At 41.0% G+C, this 22505-nt stretch overlaps 2 protein-coding genes and 1 pseudogene across 3 annotated transcripts; 2 read left to right on the top strand and 1 right to left on the bottom strand.

Annotated features, from left to right (window-relative positions):
* Window positions 1-5731: 5731 nt before the first annotated feature.
* LOC149111334 (uncharacterized) lies at window positions 5732-6895 on the bottom strand (annotated as a pseudogene).
* Window positions 6896-6975: 80 nt separating this feature from the next.
* LOC149111335 (uncharacterized) lies at window positions 6976-10484 on the top strand. Its single transcript, XM_089292432.1, has 3 exons — window positions 6976-7037; window positions 7852-9523; window positions 9873-10484. Exons 1-3 carry the CDS (start codon window positions 6976-6978, stop codon window positions 10482-10484), a joined length of 2346 nt encoding a protein of 781 aa, XP_089148558.1.
* Window positions 10485-17680: 7196 nt separating this feature from the next.
* On the top strand, window positions 17681-21854 carry LOC149111336 (uncharacterized). 2 transcript variants are annotated; one of them, XM_089293027.1, is made up of 8 exons: window positions 17682-17910; window positions 17989-18064; window positions 18412-18634; window positions 18931-18975; window positions 19083-19258; window positions 19464-19791; window positions 21170-21214; window positions 21571-21854. In XM_089293027.1, exons 3-7 carry the CDS (start codon window positions 18427-18429, stop codon window positions 21211-21213), a joined length of 801 nt encoding a protein of 266 aa, XP_089149153.1. In that variant the 5' UTR covers window positions 17682-17910; window positions 17989-18064; window positions 18412-18426; the 3' UTR covers window position 21214; window positions 21571-21854. The 2 variants fall into 2 exon arrangements, with proteins under 2 accessions (XP_089149154.1, XP_089149153.1); XM_089293028.1 differs by lacking the exon at window positions 17989-18064 and having other exon boundaries at window positions 17681-17910.
* The last annotated feature ends 651 nt before the right edge of the window (window positions 21855-22505 follow it).

Below are 22505 nucleotides of genomic sequence, written 5' to 3' on the forward strand. Positions count from 1 at the left end.
TATTAAAAACCTAGTACGCATAGTTTAAAATCCCGACACCGAAAACCCCAGTGTTGCAATACCAATCGAGATAAAAAAAAAAAAAAAAATGAAATGGGCGAGAAGTTCCAACCCACACCCTGTCCAAATCAGTCAGTTTCCACGAGGAAACTTCATCTGTGTAGATTTAGAGAGGGCCAAAACTAAAATCTTTAAAAAACCCAGTACGGATCGTTTGGGATCCCGACACTAACAACGCGAGTGTGGCGCATTGCTAAACGTGCAAGAACACCGGGGAGATAAGAAAATTGACATGGGCGAGAATCTTCAATCCAAACACTGTCCAAATCAATAGAATTCCACAAGTGAAATACACCTGTGTAAATTTAAGGGAGGGCCAAAACGGGCATCTTAAAAAGTCAAATAAGCATTCTGTGGTGTCCCGTTACCAAAGACGCGAGTGTGCCGCATCCCTAAACGTGCAAGAATACGCAGGAAAAAAGAAAATTGACATTAGCGAGAACCTTAGACCCAAGCACCATCAAAATGGATAAAATTTCAAAAGTAAAATACACGTGTGTAGATTTGAGGGAGGGCCGAAACTAGGATCTTTAAAAAGCCCAATAAGCATCGTTTAGGATCCCGACACAAAATTGGCGAGTGTGGGGCATCGCTAAACGTGAAAGAACACCGGGGAGGTAAGAAAATTGACATAGGCGAAAAACTTCAACCCAAGCACTGTCCAAATAAATAGAATTTCACAAGTGAAATACAGGTGTGTAAATTTAAAGGAGGGCGAAAACGAATATCTTTAAAAAGTCAAATAAGCATCGTCTGGTATCCTGTTACCAAAGACGCGAGTGTGCCGCATCGCTAAACGTATACGAAAGAGAATACGAAAAAGAAAAGAAAATTGACGTGGAAGAGAATCTTCAACCCAACCACTGTAAAAATCAATAGAATTCCGCAAGTGAAATACACTTGTGTAGATTTGAAGGAGGTCCAAACCTAGCCTCTTTGAAAAGCCCAATAATCATTGTTTGGGATCCCGACTCGAAAAACGCGAGTGTGGCGCATCGTTAAACGTGCAAGAACACCGAGGAAATGGGCGAGAATCTTCAACCTAAGCACTGTCTGAATCAATAGAATTCCACAAGTGAAATACACGGGTGTATATTTGAGAGAGGGCCAAAACTAGCGTCTTTAAAAAGCCCAACAAACATCGTTGGGGATCCCGACACAATAAACGCGAGTGTGGCGCATCGCTAAACGTGCAAGAACACCGAAGAGGTAAGAAAATTGACATGGCCGAGAATCTTCAACCCAAGCACTGTCAAAATCAATAGAATTCCAAAAGTGTAATACACGTGTGTAAATTTAAGGAAGGACTAAAACGGCATCTTTAAAAAATCAAATAGGCATCGTGTGGTATCCCGTTAACAAAGACGCGACTGTGCCGCATCGTTAAACGTGCAAGAACACCGACATGGGCAAGTATCTTTAGCCCAAGCACTGTCAAAATCAATAGAATTCCAAAAGTGAAATACACGTGTATAAATTTAAGGCAGGGCCAAAACGGGCATCTTTGAAAGGTGAAATAAGCATCGTCTGGAATCCCTTTACCAAAGACACGAGTGTGCCGCATCGCTAAACGTGCAAGAACACCGGAGAAATAAGAAAATTGACATGGGCGAGAATCTTTAACCAAAGCACTATCCAAATCAATAGACTTCCACAAGTGAAATACACGTGTGTAAATTTAAGTGAGGGCCTAAACGGGGATCTTTAAAAAGTCAAATAAGCGTCGTGTGGTATCCCGTTACCAAAGACGCAAGTGTGCCGCATCAATTAACGTTCAAGAATACGCAGGAGAAAAGAATATTGACTTGGAAAAGAATCTTCAACCCAAGCACTGTCCCAATCAATAGAATTCCACAAGTGAAATACACGTGTGTAGATTTAAGGGAGGGCCAAAACTAGATGTTTAAAAAGCCCATAAGCAAAGTTTGGGATCCCGACACCAAAAACGCGTGTGTGGCGCATCGCTAAACGTGAAAGAACACCGGGGAGATAAGAAAATTGACATGGGCAAGAATTTTCAACCCAAGCACCGTATAAATCAATAGAATTCGACAAATGAAATACACGTGTGTAAATTTAAGGAAGGGCCAAAACGGGCATCTTTAAAAAGTCAAATAAGCATTGTGTGGTATCCCCTTGCCGAAGACGCGAGTGTGCCGCATCGCTAAACGTGCAAGAATACGCAAGAGAAAAAAATATTGACGTGAAAGAGAATCTTTAACCCAAGCACTGTCCAAACCAATAAAATTCCACAAGTGAATTACACGTGTGTTAATTTAACGGAGGGCCAAAAGGGGCAACTTTAAAAAGTCAAATAAGAATCCTGTGGTATCCCTTTACCAAAGACGCGAGTGTGCCGCATCGCTAATTGTGCAAGAATACGCAGGAGAAAAGAAAATTGACATGGGCAAGAATCTTGAACCCAAGCACTGTCCAAATCAATAGAATTCCACAAGTGAAATACACGTGTATAAATTTAAGGCACGGGAAAAACGGCATCTTTAAAAAATCAAGGAAGCACCGTGTGGTATCCCGTTACCAAAGACGCGAGTGTGCCGCATTGCTAAACGTGCAAGAATAAGGAGGACAAAAAAAATGGACATGGGCGAGAATCTTCAACCTAGGCACTGTCTGAATCAATAGAATTCCACAAGTGAAATACACGGGTGTATATTTGAGAGAGGGCCAAAACTAGCGTCTTTAAAAAGCCCAACAAACATCGTTGGGGATCCTGACACAATAAACGCGAGTGTGGCGCATCGCTAAACGTGCAAGAACACCGAAGAGGTAAGAAAATTGACATGGCCGAGAATCTTCAACCCAAGCACTGTCAAAATCAATAGAATTCCAAAAGTGTAATACACGTGTGTAAATTTAAGGAAGGGCTAAAACGGCATCTTTAAAAAATCAAATAAGCATCGTGTGGTATCCCGCTAACAAAGACGCGACTGTGCCGCATCGCTAAACGTGCAAGAACACCGACATGGGCAAGTATCTTTAGCCCAAGCACTGTCAAAATCAATAGAATTCCAAAAGTGTAATACACGTGTGTAAATTTAAGGCGGGGCCAAAACGGGCATCTTTAAAAGGTGAAATAAGCATCGTCTGGAATCCCTTTACCAAAGACACGAGTGTGCCGCATCGCTAAACGTGCAAGAACACCGGAGAAATAAGAAAATTGACATGGGCGAGAATCTTGAACCCAAGCACTGTCCAAATCAAGAGAATTTCACAGGTGAAATTCACGCGTGTAAATTTAAGAGAGGGCCTAAACGGGCATCTTTAAAAAGTCAAATAAGCATCGTGTGGTATCCCGTTACCAAAGACGCGAGTGTGCCGCATCGATAAACGTGCCAGAATACGCAGGAGAAAAGAATACTGACGTGAAAGAGAATCTTTAACCCAAGCACTGTCCAAATCAATAGAATTCCACAAGTGAAATACACGTGTGTAAATTTAAGGGAGGGCAAAAAACTAGCATCTTTGTAAAGTCCAATAAGCAAAGTTTGGGATCCCGACACTAAAATCGCGATTGTGGCGCATCGCTAAACGTGCAAGAACACCGGGAAGATAAGAAAATTGACATGGGCGAAATTCTTCAACCCAAACACTGTCCAAATCAATAGAATTCTACAAGTGAAATACACGTGTGCAAATTTAAGAGAGGGCCAAAACGGGCATCTTTAAAAAGTCAAATAAGCATTGTGTGGTATCCCGTTACCAAAGACGCGAGTGTGCCGCATCGCTAAACGTGCAAGAACACCGACATGGGCAAGTATCTTCAACCCAAGCACTGTCCAAATCAATAGAATTCCACAAGTGAAATACACGTGTGTAAATTTAAGGGAGGGCTAAAACGAGCATCTTTAAAAAGTCAAATAAGCATCGTGTGGTATCCCGGTACCAAAGACGCAAGTGTGCCGCACTGCTAAACGTGCAGGAATACGCAGGAGAAAAGAAAATTGACATGGGCGAGAATCTCCAACCCACCCACTGTCAATTTCAATACATTTCCACAAGTGGAATACACGTGTGTAGGTTTGAGAGAAGGCCAAAACTAGCATCTTTAAAAACCTCATTCAGCATAGTTTGGGAGTGTGCCGCATCGCTAAATGCTCGAGAACACGGGGGAGAAAAGAAAATTGACATGGGCGAGAATTTTCAACCTACGGACTTTCTAATTCGCTGGACTTCCTGATTGATCCACGCCTTGATGTAACTACTCCCTTAGACTTTTTTTTTCTGCGAGTTATTTTTCTTTGAGCGCGCGAGCGATGTATTTTTGTCTCTCCCAAGCCCCACCCCCTTTGGCTCGGGTTGCTATTTTTCTTGCGGTCACGACGAACTCAACACAAAATAGAAGCCAGGCTACTATTCCTTATAAGAGTCATTCAAACTTGGTAGAAAATGAAAAAGGGAATATAAATTACCAAATACTAAAATGGAGGGGAAAATTATTACACTCAAAACTGCAATTAACTGACAAGAAATCAAGGTAAAACTTAAGTAAATCAAAGATAAATTTATTGAATGACGCGGGGCAGCGGTCTTTCTCCAACAGTTACATCTCGACCAAATAAAGGACGTTATCGCCCAAAAACATTCCCACGTTTTTGAGAACAACAAAACACAACTATTCATTTTAAACTAATTAATAATTCATGAAATTGAAACAAAGGAAATCATGACCGTGACGGTGTTTGGATATCTGATCTTAATTAGCATAGATTTTAACGATTTTATTTCTCCAATTTCTCCTTAGTTTTAGTTTCGATTGAGAAGTTATATCAAACACTCAAGACAGTGTTTGACCACACTTCCAAACACCTCGAAGTTCGTCAAAAATACTCCGCTGCGCGTCGTATTTTCAAGTCTCTTCTCGGTGTTTGGAAATGTGGTCAAACATGGTCTTTCGTGTTTGATATATTACGTCAACGTCAGCGGCGAGAAGCTGTTGTGTTACTAGCTGTTACTCCTCATGACGTATAGACAGGTTAATGCTGATTACTGCTATGAATCATTTTTCTCAGTCTAGGCTCGAGACCTCTAATAATTAAGATGAAAATATGTTATTCAAAAATTGTAACGAACACTTTTAAAATGCATGCTGCCTAGCATACGAGTACATACGAAATGTCAAGTTCACTATAAAAATGCGTTGGAGCACATTGGTTTTACACCGCTGTTTGTGCTCAATTTTTAATCAAGCTAGACGGCCTAAGAACAAGAGTTTATATTTCAAAGAAATTGCCAAGCTGTTATAGAATCTAAGGCATCGGCCAGTTAGTCCCCTATTGAGTTACTTTGGTCAGTTAGAAACCAAATATAAAGTTCAGAAATAATGCAAAGTAGGGATGCGCCTTCTGCGCGCAAATCTCAACATATCAGCAAGAGCACCTCCCGGTTAGCCTGGTCGATGCATGTTTCTAGGGCAAGAGATTAGCTCTTGTCTAGGGTACGGTCATTAAACATTTGTGGTCGTAAATACCTTTCTCACCAATTTCTTCTTCAGTTTGAAGGAGATATGAACGTAAGAAGTGTAAAAGTTTAAGGAAGCAGTTTAGTTACTTTGCCTATGATCAGTGATTTCTAGAAAACCAGGTTCGTTCAGTTCTAGCCAGCTTCATGAATGTTACTGGGAGGGCACCAAAAGTATTATAAGAAATACTGGTTAGGGATACTGGTTAGTGACGTGAAGAGCGGCCATTTCGTTCTCGGCGTATGTTTCATCCGACTTGTAAGCTTCAAACGCAACTTGATTGGCTCCAGATACCGCCTTAAAAACCATGGTCCAGCCTGGTGGATACGAAAACAAATGAATAATGCAGTAAGAAAAGAAGAAAAACATTTGTTTGAAGAGACTTTTAAATAGAAAAGAGCTTTCTCATCTAACTTCCGTTTGCCATGTCACAGTACACTGGAAATGCCTCTTTCTTGTCTGTTTGAGAAAAAGGAAAACTAAGCGATCAGTTTGTAGTAATTGGGAGAAGCAGACTTGAAAAATATCCTAATTAAAGTAATTATTAAAAGACTAGATTTGTTTTGTAGAGTCCCAAGCTCAGTTGATTGCTGTAATTCCGGTAGTTCTGCGAATTTGGTAGCACATTTGGTTTATTATCTTGTTGGATATTTATCACTTGCCTGCATTCATATCAGTTACTTAAAGATTCAAAAGCAAGTTCTGCTAGGGTTTTTCTCTGCATATCAGTCCTTTTTTCAGTCTTGAAAAACACGAGCTAGTGCGCAAAAATACATCAAACAGTGCTCACAAACTTACACGTCAAGGTGATCCAGTAAACACCGTCAGCTGTCTGTTTATCGTTGTCCAAGATGTGTTTACAGGAATGTCCTGGATTGTCCGAACTCGAACCGAGAGGTGTTGCAAACTGTAGCGTCTTTCATCCACTGCCATCACACACGACCAATTTTCCGCCAGACATTTTCAGCAAGCCCACGCTTTTGGGCCTACACTCACAAGATTTGGCCCTCGCTAAAGGACGTTCACATCTCCGCTTTTCATTGGCGATTGTGGAGCTCACCGCAGTGGTCAGGATAATGCACAATATGGTGGGATATCTCATAACTACCCAATAACTACCGAGAAACATGGACCGGCGTGAGTTTAATGTTTAAAGGTCTGTTCGTTTTCTTAGACGAGATTAAAACGAAACCATTATATTACTTATGTTATTGACAAACAAACAAACAAAAAAAAACTTCTAATTTTGGACCGCAAAGTTTTTCTCTTTTGTTAGGTTTTGTACGCTACTCGTGAAAGCTATGACCAATTTTTTTGATCCCATTATTTTGTTGGCTAATTCTACTGACGATTTTCGCAAACTCGAAAACCCACTAGAAAAAAGGCATCAGGGTATTTAAAAAGGAAAGTGTTACTGTTACAATATAGAAGTGTGTATGGTAAATGCAAATGGAGAAGTCTTGCAGGGAAGCATGGAACTGTGGCAGCGTAGAGAATGGTGAAAATTGGGTGGTGTAGAAATATGGAAGTGTAGCATTGCACTGAGAATTGGTTTTTGCCTAACTATGATTCGATCAAGCGGTAAAGATGTGAAAATTAACATGGAAACAAACGCCTTTCGTTTGGGCCTTAAAACCTAAACGTTTCTGACCATTTTTGGCTTAATTAAGGATACATTGAATCAGTCGATATGAAAAACTCTGACCTACCTATTCTTTTGCTCTGAAGTTTCCGATGAAGAAAAGCAGAATGAGAGGTTAACACCTTGCTGTAGGGTTCTGTACAAATTTTCTGATCAATTTATCACCCACGAAGCTCACTCAAAACTGTTACGGAATATTTCTAGGATACGAGTTTGTTTTGCAAAATATGTTACCTACAGGATGTTACGCCTCGCGCTGGGGCTATACGGCGTAAGAGCGCGTCCCCCAGGTGGCGGATAGGGGAGCCCTCCCTTATTAGTTGTCTTTGGTCATTGTTGTCAATTCTAGTCTCTTTAGTTCTCTTGTTACCTTCAGTTGTATTTAGTTGTACCTAGTTGTATATTAATAACTCGTCCAAACATGACCCGCCTAGATTAGCTCAGCTATCCGCAGGCATGTTATAATTGTAATTTTAATTTGATAACAAATAAAATGTATGTATGTATGTATGTATGTATGTATGTATGTATGTATGTATGTATGTATGTATGTATGTATGTATGTATGTGTGTATGTATGTGTGTGTGTATGTATGTATGTATGTATGTATGTATGTATGTATGTATGTATGCATGCATGGGGGGTTGCACCTGAATAATACCTCTCCAGTAGAAAGGTGAAAAGTCTTCGGGAAGCCAGTGCGCAGACAACTCTTCTGACAGCCAAAAGCAAGATCAGAATAGGGACCTGGAACATCCGAACTCTATATGAGGCAGGGAAATCTGCACAAGTGAGCAGGGAAATGCATCGCGACAACCTCAAGATGCTAGGGCTGAGTGAAACACACTGGAACGGCACTGGACGAACGCGACTGACGAGTGGTGACACTACCATCTACTCCGGAGATGAGGAAGGACACCCACATGTTCGTGGAGTAGCCCTGCTTCTGACACCTGAGGCAGCAGAGGCACTACTCTCCTGGGAGCCAGTATCACCAAGGCTCCTGACGGCAAGATTCAACTCCAAGGGGAGGAAAATCACCGTCATCCAGTGCTATGCACCCACCAACGCAGCAGAGACCGAGGAAAAGGAGGCATTCTACGAACAGCTCCAGGCAGTGATGGATAAGCCGCCAAGAAGAGACCTGAAGATCCTATTGGGTGACCTCAACGCAAAAGTGGGGGCAGACAACACCAATAGAGAACTCGTCATGGGAAAACATGGAGTTGGCGTCCAAAACGAGAATGGAGAGCTACTCACTGAGTTCTGCACCTTCAACGACCTGGTCATTGGAGGCACCGTGTTCCAGCATAAGCAGATTCACAAGACGACATGGACATCACCGGATGGGAGGACTGTGAACCAAATCGATCACGTCACCATCGGAAGAAAGTGGAGGAGAAGCTTGCTGGACGTCAGAGTCAAACGAGGAGCAGACGCAGCCCCGGACCATCACCTGGTGATGGCAGACCTGAAAGTCAAGCTGAAAGTCTACAGAGATCGAGCAGACAGGCCATCCTACAAATACAACTTACACAGCTTGAAAGACAAAACAAAGGCTGAGATCTACCAATGTGAACTGAGAAACCGGTTCAGCGCACTCGCCCACCAACCAGAAAAATCAGTAGAGGAGACATGGCATGGCCTGAGGGACACCTGGAAGGCCACATGTAACGAGGTCCTGGGGAAGAAAACTAGACAACACAAAGAGTGGCTGTCAACCAATACATGGAACCTCATCAACGAGAGAAAACAGCTGAAGAACGACATCAACCAGACCCAAGACCTGCAACAGAAGCAAGATCTACAGGCCCAGTACCGGGAGTTGAACCGACAGGTCAAGAAAAGCACCAGAGCGGACAAGAGGAGCTTCATACACGATCTCATAGAAGAACCAGAAACAGCAGCCGGCAAAAGAGACACAAAGATGCTGTATGAGATCACAAGAACACTTTCAGGGAAGAACAAGGCCCCCTCAAGACCAGTGAAAGACAAGAACGGCGAGACCATCACAGATGAAGCCAAAGAGAGAGCAAGATGGGCAGAAAACTTCCAAGAGATTCTCAACAGACCCCCACCTCAAGTCCCACCTGACATCCCACCAGCAGCAAACCAGCTAGAGGTGAACATCAATCCACCAACCAAGGCTGAGCTCAGCAAAGCCATCAAGTCCTGCAAGATCCTGACAAGAATCATCCTGGAGAGACTCAAGAACGCCCTGGACGAAACTCTACGAGAGGAGCAGGCAGGTTTTCGTCAAGACAGATCCTGCACAGACCACATCGCCACGCTGCAAATTATCATCGAGCAGTCGCTGGAATGGCAGACCCCACTGTACTCAGTATTCGTCGACTTCCAAAAGGCATTCGACAGTGTCGATCGAGGCGTCATCTGGAGGCTCATGCAACATTACGGCTTCCACCCCCCCCCCCCAAGTTCATTTCCATCATACAGCAACTGTACGACAACTCCAGCTGCCAAGTCATACACGATGGGAAGGTGACGGACAAATTCCAGGTACAGACCGGTGTTCGTCAAGGCTGCTTACTGTCGCCGACCATCTTCCATTTGGTAGTCGACTGGATTATGAAGCAGGCAACATCAGACAAAAAGACCGGCATCCAGTGGACTTTCACCAAACGGCTGGAGGACCTGGACCTCGCTGACGACATTAGCCTCCTCTCACACAGACACCAGGACGCACAGGAGAAGCTGTGAAGACGGGCCTCAATATCAACACCAAGAAGACGGACGTGATGCGAATAAACAACAAGAAACAAGACCCCATCACACTCCACGACGAAGACCTGAACGAGGTGGAGAAGTTTGTCTACCTGGGCAGCGTCTTCAACAAAGATGGAGGAACAGACGAAGACATCAAGAGCCGGATCAACAAGGCTAGACATGCATTCAATACCCTCCGCCCCATTTGGAACTCTTCAGCCCTCTCCCTCCACAACAAGATCAGAATCTTCAACACCAGCGTCAAGTCTGTCCTACTGTATGGCTCCGAAACATGGAGAACTATCAAGTCAAACACCCACAAGCTGCAGACCTTTATCAACAGATGCCTTAGAAACATCATCAACATCAGATGGCCAGACGTCATTTCCAACGCTGACCTCTGGGACAAGACTGGTGAAAGCCCCATTGAAGTAGAGATCAGAAAAAGGAAATGGGGGTGGATTGGCCACACACTCAGGAAGTCCCCCTCAAACGTCACCAAGCAAGCCATTGACTGGAATCCACAAGGAAAGCGAAAAAGTAGGAAGACCGAAACAGACGTGGCGCAAGAGCACTGACGCAGAGGTGAAGGCCATCGGAACGACATGAGCACAGCTGAGGAGGACCTCACGGAACCGAGTACGTTGGAGGAGTGTTGTTGCGGCCCTATGTTCCTCAGGGAATTAACAGGCTTAAGCAAGCAGGATGTTACGAGCTTCATACACGCCGTCGTATAAGTTTTGCGGGTGTAGTTATTGACTTTCCAGGATATCACTGACCCCTCTGAAACAATTAATTACTGAAGTCGGCTCCCGTCGTTAAAATGTTGTTTCATTATCGGGAACATGTTTATGGTTATTTTTTTGTCCAGCTTGTCAGCGGTCCGGAATCCTAAATTCTTGAATCCGATTGGCTAATTGCTTGCGCGTTAGCGGTCCGGATTTTCCCATCCGGACCCCTTCCGAAATTTCCAGCTTTCGCAACTTTTCAAGACTTTTGTTACGCCGGAAAACAACTTAAAATGTAAACATTTAACACAGAGTCGACAATCAGGAATTCCGAGCAAACAGCATCGCTCTTTGCGCCCGAAATGTCAAACGCGCGCGTACGCCAGATTTGAACTGAATAAAATTCAATACAAAAGTTGTTTTCAAAGCTGCAATACCGTAGGGAAAAAAAACACGTTATTTGCCGGCCTTGGTCAGTCCGTGTTGGGAAAACTGTGCCCTCGGTCTTGAGTACGGCCTGCGGACGTACTCTAGACCTAAGGCACAGTTTTTCTTTTTTTTTTTCCTTTTTTTGATTTTTGTCCCATCACGGACCTTCCGGCAGCAAATAACATGTATTCCAGAATAGCATGACGAAAGAAACACTGTTATTCTTTAGAGTGAATTGTTTCAAATAATTAGATATAAACGGTGTCAAAGCTCCGTTTTGACTTATGTAAAAAAAATAAATGTCTTTACAACCGAATGGTCATACTCCAACCAATGAGGATTTTTTTTTGAAATTGTCAGTTCTGTTTACAATAGTTTCTCGATTCATAGCGTCCTCAGTAAGCGCAGCAGAGCTACGCCGCTTAAATATTAAGTGACTTATTACTTTTGTTTTACATTTCGTGCTCAATAAGCGCTTATTTTCAACCATATTACTCTCACATTGAAAACCAATTAATTTTTTTTCACATAAACTTAACATAATAATTAGGAGTTCCAACTGGTAAAAGACCGACACAGCTGGTTGGAACATATCTGCGTTGCATGGATGAGGAGTTGCCTTCAGCAATATTGAGGACTAATCCGGCAGGTGACAGAATACCTGCGACCTACAGATTACCAGACTTCTTCCTCAACTCTTTTTCAGATCTTTGATTTCTAAACGGACTTTTTTCACTTTGCAAGTCGACCCAAACTGCTAAACTGAACATATAATGAATTACTCGATATGGGGGATACAGATCCGGCACATGCGATTTTTAGCAAATTATATATACTGAATTATTCTTGCTGTTGTTCGCAACTAGTGCAAACAGATGACTCTGCTGACGTCGGGCCTTTCTGGTACAAACAAAGGTTATAGTCTTCAGTGTTCAAAATATTATCTAGTGAGTGATTCTCGTGGTTTTCACTCTTTAAGTCGACTCTCTGTCGAACGGCATGCATTGCGAGCGTTTGTTTTTGTTTTGATTCTGTCGCTGAAGAAAGCGTACGCGTCAGAAAAATCGAAACGATTTGGGGCATTTGGCGGCCACAAATTTAGTTTACTGGTAGAAAAGGTATAACATATTAGTTTTAGATGCCATTTGGTTTAGAACAACTGTATTTTGAAGTTCTGACCTTGCGTCGCGAGGTGACAAGTCAGCTACAAAGTTGCTACCGACGTGGAAACAACTCCATAAAATATAATTGCTTTTTTATTTTTTTTCACAAGAAGATATAAATATTGTACCTACTTTGCCTAGAATACTGTCTTAGTCATAACGTAGAATAAAGGTATTGAATGCTATTTCATTTTTTCGTTGGCGATTTCATACCGCGCTTTGGAATTCCTCACTGAATCCCTACAGAGTTTTTATCGATAGTCAGTCACGTTCAGTTTGTTCTTTTAAAGAAAGGTTTTCTTTTTCAGAAATAAAACGCAGCAAAGAAAGTTTTTTCATAATTATAAATTTCATGACATCTTGCCAAAGCTAACCTAGAATTGCATGAATCTACATGCGACGCAATAGCTTTTTCTGAAGTTCCTGAAGGCTACCAACGCGAAGGAAAAGAAAATCAGGATCAATTCACTGTTATTTACTTCAGCAGACGGGGTATTTTTTTTGTATCCGAGTGCCATCTTAACCTTTTTGCTCTGCCGATCCTGGACGGATTTTCTCAGATAATTCTCCTGAAGAGCATCTATGGTCTAAAACCTTCCACCGGGGTCCTTCGTAAATCACATCGTACCGGTCGTTGTTTAGCTTCCCAATGCAAATACGTAACAGACAATTTACTACCAAATGTCCTCTGAAAATACTCGGCCTGTCGAAAAGAGCGATGTTGAAACTGTGGACGAAGAACGATAGCTGTTTTAAGATCAAGTTAGATCGCTCAGATTTTCACATATTGAAATAGCTACTACAAAACACTGCAAGGCTTTCGAAATTCGAGACGAGGCGCCCAATGCATACCGGTTGACGTGAGCCTTTAAAGTAGGAAAAATCCGCTGAGAAAACCTTTCTTAACACTTTAGAGTATTCCGACTCGTTAGTTTTCAGACACGTCAGTTGACTGTACATGAAGTGTTTATTCTTTTCTTTTTACAAGTTCTTCGGTCCGCCAAAGTCTGTTATGAGAAATAAAGGTAATGGCGACTCTCTACCATTAAAATTAATATATGTTGCTGCCGATTTATACTAGACGTGTTGTATAACGCTGCTATTGCCATAACCACTTCCAACCACAGTTCTCAAAGCATGTCTCTGCTAATGGAACGATCATTTCAAACAATGTGTGAGGTGTATTCAAACCCCTGCTGCCTTTACAAGTAACTCATCAGTTCTAACTATTTTCTTGACATATCGTAGTTTCTATTAAAAGTTGCAAATTACTGATCAATTTGTTCCATCTTCTGGTACAAAAAGCACTGATGTGATTATCGCTTTGCTGGATTTTTTCGCTGATTTTAAAATTTTGAGTAAGATTTTGAGCAAGAGTAAACAGAGGAGTACACTAGTAAACATCGTACAAAAGTGGCACCAATCGCTGCATGCTGTCGACCTCATATATAGCATTGCGCGCGCATGCTCTGTAGGGGACACCATCGTATTTCCATCGTTTTAGCGTTTTCGTGTGGACGGGCGAAAACGATTCTAATGTGCTACCAAATTCACCGAACAATCAAAATAATTTAGTGCACGACTTGGGAGTCTACAAAACAAGCTTAGTCTTTAAAAATTGCTTCAAATTAGGAGTCTACTTCTCCCAACTATTTAAAACTGATCACTTTTTCCTTTTATTTCAAACAGACAGAAGAGCAGCATTTCCAGTGTACTGTGACATGGCTGGCGGAGGTTAGCAATTTATTCTTTTTCTCGCTTGAAAATATATACTTGTTTGAATAGATTACACCATTACTTTAATTGGGCCTGACTGCGTAGATGTAAGGGTGGAACTTTTCCCAAACCCATATGAGGCTGAGCGCCTCTCTCTCAGTTTGTGAATATCTTGTTTCTTGTATCTGTCAGACTTCGGCTTGCATAGCTGATGATCGTTGGTCCATCCTTGTGCATCTGTGTCAAAACAGCTCTCGAGGAACTTGTGGAAAGCCCTATTTGGTGCTAATGGTGTCATTTTCTTCCATAAGGATGAGGGATCAGACTCCTGTAGAGTTGTCTTGAATACTCTCTCTATGTTAACCAACACAGTCACATGTGCAATTCCTTTTTAATATTTTTTCCTTCATTTTTTTTCACATCTGCAAAAGATTTGAAAGTCCTACCACTAGGTGTAGCGATTCAAACACTGGAACCTTATCACCTTTTTCGGTATCACTGCTAATATATGAGAAACTCGCGCACGGTTCTGCCCTGGAATTAAAAAAATTTCTCTTTCGATCGTTAGCCCAGTGGCACTTTGGTGTGAAGCACATGTGTCATATCATATAGACGGGTGATACACTTCTTACACCACGCGAACAACCATATTTATTTACTATCTGTGAAATAATCATAAATAAAATGCATGTAAGAAAGTCAACTGAGGAAAAAAGGCGGAAAGTACGAAATAAATGAAATTAAACAGCACCCGCCTTGATTCAGAACAAGCTTGCTTTTATATGCTTTCAAAAGATGGTGAACGGCCTTGTATTTCCTTTAGAGAGCTTAAGCAATGGCGAAGGCGATCTCGAAGACAACACCTATTAAAAAACGAATTTATATTTTATCTTCGAATTTCGAAATTTTCTAGATCTGTTCAGTGCGCCAATTAATCTCAGAACTTGGTCCGGCTAAATATGTAACGCCAGCGACCATTTCCAAATGAAATACGAAAAACCAGCCGCCATATTTCGCGTTCTCCAAAATACGCAGTGACAACTTAGTCATTTCACTTCAGTGCTGTTTTGCGGCAAAGAAATGTGCACAGCCATTATTCCACTCATTAAACCTTCCGTTTGCTGGCGTTGACGCCGTGGTTTCTTTGAGTTATCTATTAAAATCATTTCTTAATTTGACTAACAACAGACAATAGAAAAGAATATTCATAGATTGGAAATAAAAAAGAAAAACAAAAATACCAAAATAAGTTTTATCAGTGCTCACCGTTTTTCTTGATGTATGCCGCAAGAGAAGCGGTTATACTTTTAGATGCGTGTTTATCGACTTATTATCAGTATAACTTTGACAAAACGTAACACTGAATCTGTCTTAACCTTCCCGGGCATAGACGCAGCGATCAACGGAAATTCACGTCAATTATTTTCTTTGCTAAAGATGTCTGAAGAGCAAACTGTATTCATCCCTTTTCTTTCCCCTAAAATATCAATATATGTTGTAATTTCAGCCCCTTTAGACTGGTGATTAAAAACTGTACGAGTTATAAAACGTGCATAACTCCTGCAGGGGTCCGTTTCTCGAAAGCCCCGGAAACTTTTCGCGCCCGCAAAGCCATTTTTATTTAATCGGTATTTAAAGACAGAGAGGTGTATACGCCTGAAACTTCTTGTAAGAAGAGAACCTCTGTTTATATTAATAATATGTGCATAAAACAGCTCTCAAGTGATAAGGTTTGATATTTTGCTACGGCTCAGTCGGGTGTGAAAACTTTTCGGGGCCTTCGAGAAACAGGCCCCAGATATCGAACCTTCGATCGTTCTAAAATATCTGCGTAATGAACAGCACCGGAACCAAATTAAAATTGTACTAGCGATGTATTTTAATATGCCGAGCATATTTATAAAAATTAGATAAATAAAGAAAGAAAGCGTTAATTACAACGAAAGTTGGGTCGTAAACAGAATTATAAAGTAAAAAGCTCCGTAGAACAATATAAAACAGAACGAGCTTTATTAGACCTACTAACCTCTAGTCAGACTTCAGACTTTCATTCTACAGCTAAAACGAGAACTATCTTGCTCGTAATATTGCACAGCTTAGCAGTTTTGACACGCTAGTATCACTGACTTCCAGTATGATATATTTTTGTTCAAAAAGTAATTTCTCTGCTTGCCGACTGTTTATGAAAATCGAGCCGCTCAGTTGTGCAGAAAACAACATCCGGTTTGACTCTAATTGCGAGAGAATATGTTTTCATGTGCAGTTACAGAAATGCTTGGAGGCATTTAGACCCAGAGCCTTTAATTTTTCACAAGATATGACGCGTCGCCCGGGAAACGAGACGCGACGGCCGAAAACCCCTTCGAAAAATCACAAATCCTGAATCGGTTTCAGACAACGATGTTAAATGAATACACATAAAGATATTTTTGGTTTTTCGCTTTTCATCTCTGTTGTTTGGGCTTCAGGGCATCTCTTTTATATCGTTCACATGACATCAAAAGCATTCCCATGAAACTTGACGCGCGACTGAAAAAAGTGTTTCCCAAAGAACGGGATGAGGCAAGTGAAAAATCTGTAGGATACATGTAATCAAGAGTGGGATTCAAAATTAAAATGGCAAATAAATAATCGCTATATTTCAAGTTTCTATGATATTATTTCTGCAAGAAATGCTGCAGGAGGAGACATTCCACTCCGGAAAGCCATTCACAAACTATGCATTTGAACAAAAACTAGAGAATTATTCACGCCAGCCTGCTTTCAGATATACCCCACATAGGTTAATCTAGAAATGATCCTTCACAATTTACACTTTCAAACAATGTAAAACGAAACATGCTTCATTAGCGTACATACTTCAGACTTACTTTTATTCTAGACAGCTAAAACGGGAGCTGCCTTGCTTGCAATATTGCGTAATTTACAGTTTAGGCAAGTTCCAAGCTTAACTAGTATCACTAACTTACAGTATGATATATTCTTTTTCAAAAAAGGAGAAAGTAATTTCTCCGGCAGCTTGCCGACTGTTTATGAACAGTGCGCCGCTCAAGATAGCAAAGTTGCGCAGAAAACAACCTGTTTGACTTTATTAAATTGCGAGAAAATATGCCTTCATCGCAGAAATGCTTAGGGACATTTAGACCCAGTGGCTTTAATTTTCACAATAGATGACGCGTTTACCAAGAAACGAGACACGGTTGACGAAAACTGCTTGAATAATCACAAATCAGTTTTGAAGAACAATAATAAAATGGATACTTAATGATATTTTTGTGTTTTTCGGTTTTCATCAAGGCATTAGTGTTACATTGTTCACATGACATCAAAAGCACTCCCGTGAAACGCGACGTGCGCCTGAAAAAAAATGGTTTGGTTATCACGAATCGGATTCAAAAAACGCACAATTTTGTTTTGTTGCAGAAAATGTGTTTCCGTTTACAGTGCCGCCAAGCACCGTAAGGAGCATGCGCTAGTTGTGTCGTCACCCAACGAGTCCAGTGGGCTGACGAGTTTCCATGACAACCCAAAGACACGATCAAGAAACGGGATAAGCCAAATTTATATCTTCTGAAAGATCAAGAGTCGGATTCAACATTAAAATGATAAACTAACCCTTAGGCCAAAACTCATTACTGCCCACATTGGAATATCTCCACGTATCAATCATTTATTGAAAGTGTCATCGGTACCCAACACTGAGGCTCCGTCCACACGTATCCGGATATTTTTGAATCTGCAACTTTTTCTTTCTGGATACGGCTTCCGTCCACACGCATCCGGCGAATTCGGCTGGGAATCCGGATATCTTTGCTACGTTTGGACGGGGAAGTTTTTGAATCCGGAAAGAAAAAGTTGCGGATTCAAAAATATCCGGATACGTGTGGACGGGACCTGAGAGACGCTTTTTCCCATAAATACAACCGTTAATAGTTTCATTTGGACAGTGTATTTGACGGCTGATTCAGGTAAGATCAGATTCACAAAGTTTCTTTTTAAAAATTTGTACTAACCTTGGCTCTTTCTTTGAACCAAAATACCAACAGGAATAGCTTTAATTGTGTACCATTTTCTTGGCACGTTTTGGCACGCTTTCTTGGTACATTTATACCAACATTTACGGTGGGTGACAGAATTTCTTGATTTGATCTCGATATTGCTTCGAATTGTGTATTATGGTGAATTTAGTTTGAATGCTAGACGTAGGCTAACCTATCGTTGCTGTCCACTGAAGTTTGAGAGGCAGCCCTTGTTCTAGTTTGCTTTAGTTTACATTGCTGGTACTTCACCAAATCTTTAAGATTTCAAAAATCAATGAATTGCGCTTTTCATTCATACATAACAAAATCCTCGGACAACATCAACCTTTTCTGCGGGTTAAGCAGGAACTGGTTTCATTTCATCAACAAAGCTGCAGAATGCATGTTAAACATGCCCTCATTCACAGCGCCTTTTCTTCTTCCTTGCAGATCCTGTTTTCAAGCATGAAATATCTGACCGTGTTGTGTATTACCCTGGCCAGCATGCTGTGCTTCACAAACGCCGATAGGCACTGGAAATGTGGCTGCAGCTGCGATTTCTATCCTGAACCAGTCGGTGATCAAAAGAATCCAGGTTTTTCGTGCAAAGATATCTTAGAGAACAATGAAGCAGCGCGGAATTACGACGGTATTTACTGGATCACCTTGTCTGGTAAGTTTGGTGCTCGCTGAATCTCTTTTGTGCTTGTTTTCCAAATTTTGAGGAACTGATCTGCGTTTTGGCTTATCGATTTTCTCCTTAAAATATCTATGAACTTCCAAAGATCATAAACTGAGTTTTGATGTGCTACTAAATTCACATAATTCTGTTCACAAACTCTAGAAATGATGTTAGTCATATTCAGTTGATTGTTTCAAATTAAGATTTCCAATAACGTTCTATCTCCAAAACAATAATTACTGGGCACTTTTATATTTTATAGATGTACATATTTTTTTTTCAAACAGATCCTCAGGAAGCCTTTCCAGTGTACTGTGACATGGCTGGTGGAGGTTAGCACTAGATAAGTTAACACTAGATGAGATCCCCTTTTCCTTGCCCGGACATCGATTTAAAGGAATGCCATACTAACTGCTATTCCTTGTTTTGTATCCATCAGGCTGGACCATGGTGTTTAAGGCAGTATCTGGATGCCACGAAATTGCGCATCAAACCTACACGTCGAGTGAAACACACGCCGAGAACAAAATGACCGCTCTTGACCTCACTAACCAGTATCCCAACGACTACAAGAACAGAATCGTTTTGAACTGGTGTAGATTCGGTGCGTCCGAGGTAAGCATAATATATTTAATGTTTAGGAAGGTAAAACGCTTCAGGAAAAGCAGCGCTCTGTTGTTTTAAGGAGAATTTAAAGCGCTCCATAGCTTTTTTTCTTATTACGATTACCTCGTGATTGATGGCTGAACTTTTTTTTTAACTAGAAGTCTCGTTGCATGTAGTATGTGATTTAATTTGTATGCTTGATTTTACTGCTCAGGCAAGAGTGGTGCTATATAAAGAAGAAGACCCGGTTAAAGAAATGAAATTCAACGCCAAGGAATCAGACAATGAGCATTGGTTCCAATTCGATAAACTGACGTCTGAAAAACCCTGGCCTGACATGGATGAGCAGTCAATCAACCGCTTTACTATCAAGGAAAAGTTTACACGCAGCTTCATCATCGGCAACAGTAAATATGGTAATTGCTCTAGCGACTTTGGTTGGATGGTGATCTCTGGAGGCCACTGTGAATGGGAGAAGCACTTCGGTCGAGACGTTGTCTTATACAGCAAACTGACCGGTGGCACCAACTGGAATGATTACGGTAAGTAATTATAGAACAACACTGAAGAAAAATGTCCACACTGTTTAACGACGACGTGGTGAAAATTTCGATGTACAAGGGAATAGCGCGCGGCTCAACCCACGTTCCTTCCGGTTTCCATCGCTCTTAATATTGTGATATTTCATGTACACAGCGTTTGTAAGAAAAAATTACTAAAGATATCATCGGCAACCTTATAGAAGCACAGACGCAATTTTTATAGGCTCCCAAATACAAGCGTATGGGATAATACTATTTACAGTTAACCCTTCAAGTTCTTAAAGTGATCAATACAGTTTTTTCTAATTACCCTTATCCAGTCATTAAGCTGACTATGAATATGGTGAAACCATTTCCAATAACGTGCCCTTCTGTTTTCGGTAGTTCTCACTTCAACTCCTCTGTGTCGCCATGTAAACAGGCAACTGGTAGTAAACCTTCTGTAAATTTTATTTCTTATCCATCTTGAGGTTATTTGAAGTAAAAATAATAAATAACAATAAATCAGTATTTTGAGAGGAGGCCTCCAACCACCTAGAGGTGGTTTTCAGAAGGGTCCTCTGAAAAAAAAAGTCTAAAATATACTTTTCATGTCTAAAATAAAGAATTAATTGCTTTAAGGTGGCTCCCTATAGTCTTACGATCGCACGCGCGTTGAGTTCGAAAGCTCAAGTAATCTCCGCGCGTTAGAAGGAAAACGTCAGTGTTTTTCGACATTTATGACGTCAACTTAAGCTCAAAAAGCAAACCTGACAGTGAATTTTCTCGCGTTTCCTTCGGCGAAATTCCCTAAAATTTGGCAAACTGGTAGTAAATATTTCATTTAAGGCAGAGCTCGTTTTCCAGGGAAATCTATAGGACTAGTTTTTTCGCAGCGGTAATTTGCCGAAATCGAAAAAACTGCCTGTACAAGCCCTAATTTTTCGCTTTTGAATTCGCATCTCACAGGATGCGATGTGCAGTGAAAATTTTGGAAGATTTCACCGAAGGAAATTCAAGAAAATCACAAAGAAAGTCATAAAAACAGTAAAAAACACATTTGTTTGGCAATAATAATTGAAGACTAAAACCCAAAATTTGAATAGAGATGATAGTAAAAGACTATTTAATCATTGCTTATTACATGTAATAAGTTTGAGAAGACTGGGTGTAAAAACGAAAACAAAAACAGCATTCAAAACATAACACTTGCGCGCGCGCAACGTCATAAATGCATGATTACCCTATGAAGCCGCCTTGAAATACGTTTTGTTTCTGCCCCATTCCGTTCTTGGCTTGCTAATTTTGGGCAAGTGTTTCATGAGCCACAATCAAACAACTGAATACACGAGGAGTACGGATGCTTCGCTTATAATACAATATTTGTTTCACATTGCAGGAAACGTAGGAAAGGCCGATACCTTGGTTGTTTTCCTGCGTTAAGGTAAGATCGAAGTATTTTGGTAAAACTTTAATGATTGTAGCTAGCTTGGTATATTTCATCAAGCATCACAATTTCTAATGTACTACAAGCTTCGACTTTTTGTTTTGTCACGTGGTGTTGTATGTGTGTTTTGTTGTGTAAAACTGAGGCAAATCAGACTACTCTCACTAGAAATTAAGGCAATTTGAGAAGCGTTCTATTTATAGCGAGGTTTAAATGAAGTGGAGTAAGGAATTTTGAGGTATAGATCGATTGACTGTTAAATCAGTGGGACAAATCATATTAAGATCACAGCACTAAATAAAGTCCTACATGTAAATCACATGAAGTAATTTCCTTCTTTTTTTTAATTTCAGAAACAGAACCACAACTCACGTGCACACCTGACCAGTGACCGGAACGAAGAAACCTGATGAGGCAGTAGATTTGAGTTTGCTTGCTGTACTGGAGGGTTATTGGATTTGGGATTCGCCTATTGCTTATACCGTAAACTGCCGCTTATAAGCCCTGGGCTTGTACAACTTCTTAAGGGTTTTCAAATGGCTTATAAACGGAGGGGCTTACATCCGAGGGGGGTTATAACCGTGCTTTAAAAAAAAGCCCTTCTGAAACGAGCTATAGCTGCACACGTTGATCAAAATAGCTTTTCATTTACAGCTAATTAAGCTTTAAAACATCATGATAAAGGGAATTCAAAACAAAATAGCCTGGGGCCTCAAAATCAGTGATATAACGTAAATAAAGCATTGAAAAAAAAATATTTTGGTGGTGAAATCTGTCCTTTATAAGTCTTAACTCAACGATTAGTTACACAATTCGCACGTGAGCCCAGCGTGGAATGAAAGTCGTGTTTGCAGCAGACTACGAATAGTCCCTCTTTCGCTAAGTCCGACGTGTGTGACGCAAAAAAAACCGCGAGGAAAAAACTGGCCGCGCGAAGTCCTGGGGCTAGAATTTCGCGCGGTCCTTTTTCCCTCGAGGTTTATCTACGGTTGCCCTCGATGGTCTATGCAAAACAGAGACTACTCGTTTGTAGTCGGACTAGTGGATTCTATCGTTGCCCCCCCCCCCCCCCCCGCCTCCACCACCCCGATGGGCCAAGTGAAGTTTTTTGGAGTAAAATTAAGAAAATTCAAAAAAATTTAGGTTGTTTTGCAGGCGAAAACGTCTCGTGTTTATCGCCAAGTGTTCATAACATTCATGGCAAATAAAACGTGTAAAACGTTTCGTTTTCTTAAAATGTCTTAAACTGGGCTAACGATTTTGGTTTTGATGTACTTCAGTATTTGAA

The sequence above is a fragment of the Orbicella faveolata genome, unplaced genomic scaffold (assembly GCF_042242905.1).
Source record: "Orbicella faveolata isolate gen_17 unplaced genomic scaffold, um_ofav_v1 contig_24, whole genome shotgun sequence".
Lineage (NCBI taxonomy): Eukaryota > Metazoa > Cnidaria > Anthozoa > Scleractinia > Merulinidae > Orbicella > Orbicella faveolata.